Here is a 7,959-nt window from a genome sequence, read left to right on the forward strand (position 1 = left end):
AGAACAGACACAGGAGTGAAAAACTAATGGCTGTTCACACTGAGTGATACTAATGGTTGTTAACACTGAGTGGTACTAATGGTTGTTCACAGTGAGTGATACTAGTGGTTGTTCACACTGAGTGGTACTAATGGTTGTTCACAGTGAGTGATACTAATGGTTTTTCACACTGAGTAGTACTCATGGTTGTTCACACTGAGTGATACTAGTGGTTGTTCACAGTGAGTAATACTAGTGGTTGTTCACACTGAGTGATACTAATGGTTGTTCACACTGAGTGGTACTAGTGGTTGTTCACACTGAGTGATACTAGTGGTTGTTCACACTGAGTGGTACTAGTGGTTGTTCACACTGGGTGATACTAGTGGTTGTTCACACTGAGTGGTACTAGTGGTTGTTCACACTGAGTGGTACTAGTGGTTGTTCACACTGAGTGGTACTAGTGGTTGTTCACACTGAGTGATACTAATGGTTGTTTACACTGAGTGATACTGATGGTTGTTCACACTGAGTGATACTAATGGTTGTTCACACTGAGTGGTACTAGTGGTTGTTCACACTGAGTGATACTAATGGTTGTTTGCACTGAGTGATACTAGTGGTTGTTCACACTGAGTGATACTAATGGTTGTTCACACTGAGTGGTACTAGTGGTTGTTCACACTGAGTGATACTAATGGTTGTTCACACTGAGTGGTACTAGTGGTTGTTCACACTGAGAGGTACTAATGGTTGTTCACACTGAAAATTAGAGGAAATTAATCTATTTATCGGTACCTACCAAACTGACTTCTCATCCAGGGGTAGAGGGGACTCGGGAGAGCCCCGGATGAAGGAGGCTGGCCTGTAGGGGTAAGAGAGTTGGGCGGATTTGCCGCCGGTGATGGATACATCTGTTGTGGTGGGGGGCCCGAGTGAAGAGGGCTCTGGCAGGGTTGCTGGCATTCGGACGACACGGGCCTAGGCACGCCGTTCGGGACGTGGTGGAGCTGTGGCTGCTGTGGGGGCTGCTGTTGCATCTTGCAGCTGGGATACTGAGCCATGGTTTGGTGTTGATCATTAGGCGAGCCCCTACAGTTCTGACCGTTTTGTGTAACGTAAGCATTAGAGTGTGTTATTGGCCCAAGAGGGGGATTTGGCTGGTGAGCTGGCTGAGGCGGATGGGGAAGAGCTGGTGGTCCAGTTGGGCCGGGAGCTTGCTGACCACAGTGGTTCCCATAGTAAGGTCCAGGCGGGCTGGGGGAATTGGGTGACGAAGTGATAGGTCGAATTTCCAAACGGTCGTAAGGAGGGAAACGTGGATAAGTACCTCCTCCTTGGTTAGGGGACGACCCGTAGTGTGGATGGGCCAGATATTGGCGCGGACCTTGCTCGCACGGACCACCGTTAGGTTGGGTCTGGACTGGCTGGCTGTTGTAGTGGTCACCGGGGTACGAGTTTGTAAAATATGAATTCATGTCCTGATGATTTATGGATAGAATCACACTAAACGAGAGAGTCCCGATCTTAGGGACGACTGCGCAAGCGCGACGAGTTGGGATTCGATAATTCTTGAATAGAGCAACCAATGGGATTTCTCCAGCTATCCACCTCTGAAAACATAGGAAAGAAAAAAGTAAGAAATTAGTAAGAAGTGGAATAATGTATATTACATCATGTGTAACATGTATGTTGATAACATTACATCATGTATAACATGTATGTTGATAACATTACAACATGTGTAACATGTATATTGATAACATTACAACATGTATAACATGTATGTTGATAACATTACATCATGTGTAACATATATATTGATAACATTACAACATGTATAACATGTATGTTGACAACATTACAACATGTGTAACATGTATATTGACAACATTACAACACGTGTAACATGTATATTGACAACATTACAACATGTATAACATGTATATTGATAACATTACAACATGTATAACATGTATATTGACAACATTACAATGTGTAACATATATATTGATAACATTACAACATGTGTACATGTATATTGATAACATTACAATGTGTAACATATATATTGATAACATTACAACATGTGTAACATATATATTGACAACATTACAACATGTATAACATGTATATTGATAACATTACAACATGTGTAACATGTATATTGATAACATTACAACATGTATAACATGTATGTTGATAACAATACAACATGTGTAACATGTATATTGACAACATTACAACATGTGTAACATGTATATTGATAACATTACAACATGTGTAACATATATATTGATAATATTACAACATGTGTAACATATATATTGATAACATTACATCATGTATAACATGTATGTTGATAACATTACATCATGTATAACATGTATACTGACAACATTACAACAAGTGTACATATATATTGATAACATTACAATGTGTAACATATATATTGATAACATTACAACATGTATAACATGTATATTGATAACATTACAACATGTGTAATATGTATGTTGATAGCATTACAACATGTATGTTGATAACATTACAACATGTGTAACATGTATATTGACAACATTACAACATGTATAACATGTATATTGATAACATTGCAATGTGTAACATATATATTGATAACATTACAACATGTATGTTGATAACATTACAACATGTGTAACATGTATACTGACAACATTACAACATGTGTACATGTATATTGATAACATTACAATGTGTAACATATATATTGACAACATTACATCATGTGTAACATATATATTGATAATATTACAACATGTATAACATGTATGTTGATAATATTACAACATGTGTACATGTATATTGATAACATTACAATGTGTAACATATATATTGATAACATTACAACATGTGTAATATGTATATTTATAACATTACAACATGTGTAACACCTACACCTTCGGTTGTTTTACACAATAACACCTACACCTTCGGTTGTCATACACAATAACACCTACACCTTCGGTTGTCATACACAATAACACCTACACCTCCAGTCATCTTACACAATAACACCTGCACCTTCGGTTGTCTTACACAATAACACCCACAACTTCGGTTGTTTTATACAATAACACTTACACCTCCAGTCATCTTACACAATGATATCTACACCTTCGGTTGTCTTACACAATAACACCTACACCTTCGGTTGTCATACGCAATAACACCTACACCTCCAGTCACCTTACACAATAACCTCAACATGTTAGATAGTCTTATTTTAAATTCAAGGTGACGTCACATACGGAAATGAGTTTTTCACTCAATTATAGTCTATCAAGTATTGGTTTTACAAAACAGCTTTATATCTAAGTTCATGGTTAAGGTTGGGCTTATAATGTAATGGGTAGAATAATGCCCTGTTAACAGCTCAGACTGTCTGGATCGGGTCTGTTTCTCATATTGTCGTTACAGCTTAAATATGATCCTCGACATGGGAAATCTTCATTAAAATAATAATAATTAAAAATGCCACATTAGCAGTCATCCACGAGCTGTGATTGGCGGTAGGTGATCACGTTTTATGTGATAAGTTTTATTCTCATTTTCGTTCGTACCAAATAATAGCAGGTAGATTATTGACTTGAGGAAACCAAGGAATTAGATACTCGACAAGAAAGACTTTCTAAGATATTACAGAGAGATAGGGTCATGTTCGCAGCCACAATAATTTCTAAGATATTACAGAGAGATAGGGTCATGTTCGCAGCCACAATAATTTCTAAGATATTACAGAGAGATAGGGTCATGTTCGCAGCCACAAGACTTTCTAAGATATTACAGAAAGATAGGGTCATGTTCGCAGCCACAAGACTTTCTAAGATATTACAGAAAGATAGGGTCATGTTCGCAGCCACAAGACTTTCTAAGATATTACAGAGAGATAGAGTCATGTTCGCAGCCACAAGACTTTCTAAGATATTACAGAGAGATAGAGTCATGTTCGCAGCCACAAGACTTTCTAAGATATTACAGAAAGATACGGTCATGTTCGCAGCCACAAGACTTTCTAAGATATTACAGAAAGATAGGGTCATGTTCGCAGCCACAAGACTTTCTAAGAGATTACAGAAAGATAGGGTCATGTTCGCAGCCACAAGACTTTCTAAGATATTACAGAAAGATACGGTCATGTTCGCAGCCACAATACTTTCTAAGATATTACAGAAAGATAGGGTCATGTTCGCAGCCACAATAATAAAAGGTAGTTTTTCAAGGAAATCCTTGCTGGTGTTTACTTACATTCAGATCAGTTTTGTACCAATGACAGGACTCTTACAGTGACATAAAGTCTGTAGGTAATTCTCTCTCTAACTGGCAATTGAGGATGCCAGGTTAGCGTATCTCGGTGCACCCTCTTGCGGAAGGTTCGTTATGATTTATTAGGCTTAGGACGTGTTGTTTTACTCCAAGCTGCGCACGTGCAGAACGTTGCATAGTAACATTATCAGTACCATTTTGTTGATTTTCGTCCGAGGAATATGAGCTGTTGATCATAATAAACACGTGAATTTAAAACTGATCTAATTTATCTCTATTTTCTTGTGCGTAGTTATTTTATGTTGTAGGTCTTGAAATGAAACAGAAACGTGTAGTTTGCATTACTAGAGATAGAGAAATTAACGTTTCGTCTGAATTAAAATACTTAATAATTCGTATAACATTTAAAAAAAAACTGTAATTTTAACTGACATTACGTACTAAGTTACTACAAACACCCGCTAGGGGTCTGAAGCTGAACCAATTTTATTATATAATCACCTAGTCAGATATACGAATGTCCGTCACAGTCGAACATCAAAAGGTAAATTATCATTATAGTTCATATTTAGAACACTCAAACGCTCTTTGTTTAATTGGGGGGGGGGGGATACCTGCACGTGAGTACTACGTGCACTTGTTACACAAACAACCAGCGTATTATATTCACACACCAGGAATACTAGCATTTATTGAGCACTTAAAGCAAGTCTTAACAGCTTTACGAGGAATAAAATTTTACGACGTGCTTGAAAACGTCAATTTCCTAAAAAGATCTCAACCTACAGGACCGTACACCGTGACATCATTATGAGGTCACAAGGCATGGGAGTGGTAGCCGCGACAACGGCAGGTCATCCCCGATCACGTGACAGCACAGGCTAATCAGATATGTGGATAAGCGAAGAATGAAGCCTCAATAAAGGTACTATACATTTAAATTTCATTTACGAGCGTGGCACGTGTTTGTACTGCAGAGCCTAGCTTGGAAGGGCTTGTATAAGATTGAAGTTTTTAAGGCCTACCTGAGATGCCTAACTGGCCATAAATTACATAAATGGCTCAACCCAACTTTTAAGGTGTCTATTGGAACCCAATACAAATTTCACTTACCCGGTCATTCCACTTGACTCACAAGATGTCTTTCGTTGTAGAGATACGAAACAAAGCTTTGTTTTTTCATCATTTTAAAACACTGATTGTAACTTGATTTGGTCACGTGAGAAGACAAGACCCAATCCTACACTTTATTCTACATTTGGTCATCTATCTGTAAACACACCACCGTATGATCACCAGTTAATATCACTTAACATTAAGTGATATTACACTTAATACATTATATTAAGTACATTAATATAATGTACATTACATCTTCAGAGCTTAATTCATTTCAAAATAAAGTTGGTTTTCTTCTAGTTTTGTGTAACAGTTACGTTAGCTATACTTTTCTTCCCTAAGAAGTCCCCAAAGTTTATGTTATTTAACAATGGACTGAGGGATATGGTTTTCTTCTAGTTTTGTGTAACAGTTACGTTAGCTATACTTTTCTTCCCTAAGAAGTCCCCAAAGTTTATGTTATTTAACAATGGACTGAGCGATATTTGAATAAGAACAAACACAGCAGAAGTTTGAGGTCGAGTATTTGTTGGTTTGATCGATACGATTGCGTGTTTTCCACTATCTACCGGTTTGAGTAGTTTTCCATCAACACCTCCTTCAGCAGGTGAACCAACACAGGAAACTTCAGACTACAAGAACTGAAGCAAATGTTCTGGTGTGAAAACACAGAACAATATGATTGTAATAAGCACATGGCAGATGAAACAATCATTAGTTGAACTGGAAAGTGTGCAGTGATGTCAAAATATATCATATTAATTGTTGTCACTATACAGTAGTGTTGTCAACAGTTTGTAGTGGTGTTGAAATGTATCACAATAATTGTTGTCACTATACAGTAGTTCTACCACACTACTGTATAGTGACAACAATTAATGTGATACATTTCAACACCACTACAAACTGTTGACAACACTACTGTATAGTGACAACAATTAATGTGATACATTTGAACACAACTACAAACTGTTGATAGAACTACTGTATAGTGACAACAATTAATGTGATACATTTCAACACCACTACAAACTGTTGACAACACTACTGTATAGTGACAACAATTAATGTGATACATTTGAACACAACTACAAACTGTTGACAGATCTACTGTATAGTGACAACAATTAATGTGATACATTTCAACACAACTACAAACTGTTGATCAACAGTTTGTAGTGGTGTTGAAATGTATAGTGACAACAATTAATGTGATACAGTAGGTCTGTCAACAATTTGTAGTGGTGTTGAAATGGATCACATTAATTGTCACTATACAGTAGTGTGGTCAACAGTTTGTAGTTGTGTTGAAATGTATCACCTTAATTGTTGTCACTATACAGTAGATCTGTCAACAATTTGTAGTTGTGTTGAAATGTATCACATTAATTGTTGTCACTATACAGTAGATCTGTCAACAGTTTGTAGTGGTGTTGAAAGGTATCACATTAATTGTTGTCACTATACAGTAGTTCTATCAACAGTTTGTAGTGGTGTTGAAATGTATCACATTAATTGTTGTCACTATACAGTAGTTCAATCAACAGTTTGTAGTGGTGTTGTAACAAACAGGGGTAAAGTTTTTAGATCTTTAATTTCATATAGACAAGTGATACTGTATTATCTAATAAGTAACAGTAGCTAGCTAGCCTGTGAATTAGTTTTGACGTCTTATTACAATAGACGACATGCATTGTATTTTTGTTTAATTTGATCTTATTATAAACTTAAATTACTACTTGACACGGCTAGTTTGATCTTATTATAAACTTAAATTACAACTTAACCTGGCCAGTTTGACCTTATTATAAATTTAAATTACAATTTGACATGGCTAGTTTGACCTTATTATGAACTTAAATTACAATGTATCATGGCTAGTTTGATCTTATTATAAACTTAAATTACTACTTGACACGGCTAGTTTGATCTTATTATAAACTTAAATTACAACTTAACATGGCCAGTTTGATCTTATTATAAACTTAAATTACAACTTGACATGGCTAGTTTGACCTTATTATGAACTTAAATTACAATGTATCATGGCTAGTTTGACCTTATTATGAACTTAAATTACAATGTATCATGGCTAGTTTGATCTTATTATAAACTTAAATTACAACTTGACATGGCTAGTTTGACCTTATTATGAACTTAAATTACAATGTATCATGGCTAGTTTGACCTTATTATAAACTTAAATTACTACTTGACACGGCTAGTTTTACCTTATTATAAACTTAAATTACAACTTGACATGGCTAGTTTGACCTTATTATGAACTTAAATTACAACTTAACATGGCTAGTTTGATCTTATTATAAACTTAAATTACTACTTGACACGGCTAGTTTGATCTTATTATAAACTTAAATTACAACTTAACATGGCTAGTTTGACCTTATTATGAACTTAAATTACTACTTGACACGGCTAGTTTGATCTTATTATAAACTTAAATTACAACTTAACATGGCTAGTTTGATCTTATTATAAACTTAAATTACTACTTAACATGGCTAGTTTGATCTTATTATAAACTTAAATTACAAT

General features: G+C 35.7%; 1 protein-coding gene across 1 annotated transcript; it reads right to left on the bottom strand.

Moving 5' to 3' along the window:
• Positions 1 to 781: 781 nt before the first annotated feature.
• Positions 782 to 1,586, bottom strand: LOC106476270 (proline-rich protein 2-like; the record flags this gene model as incomplete). The annotated part of the gene is made up of 1 exon (XM_013936935.2): positions 782 to 1,586. A coding segment is annotated over exon 1 (676 nt), but the record flags the coding sequence as incomplete, so codon positions are not given.
• Between the last annotated feature and the right edge of the window lie 6,373 nt (positions 1,587 to 7,959).

Source organism: Limulus polyphemus, unplaced genomic scaffold (genome assembly GCF_000517525.1).
Source record: "Limulus polyphemus unplaced genomic scaffold, Limulus_polyphemus-2.1.2 Scaffold10168, whole genome shotgun sequence".
Taxonomy (NCBI): Eukaryota; Metazoa; Arthropoda; class Merostomata; order Xiphosura; family Limulidae; genus Limulus; species Limulus polyphemus.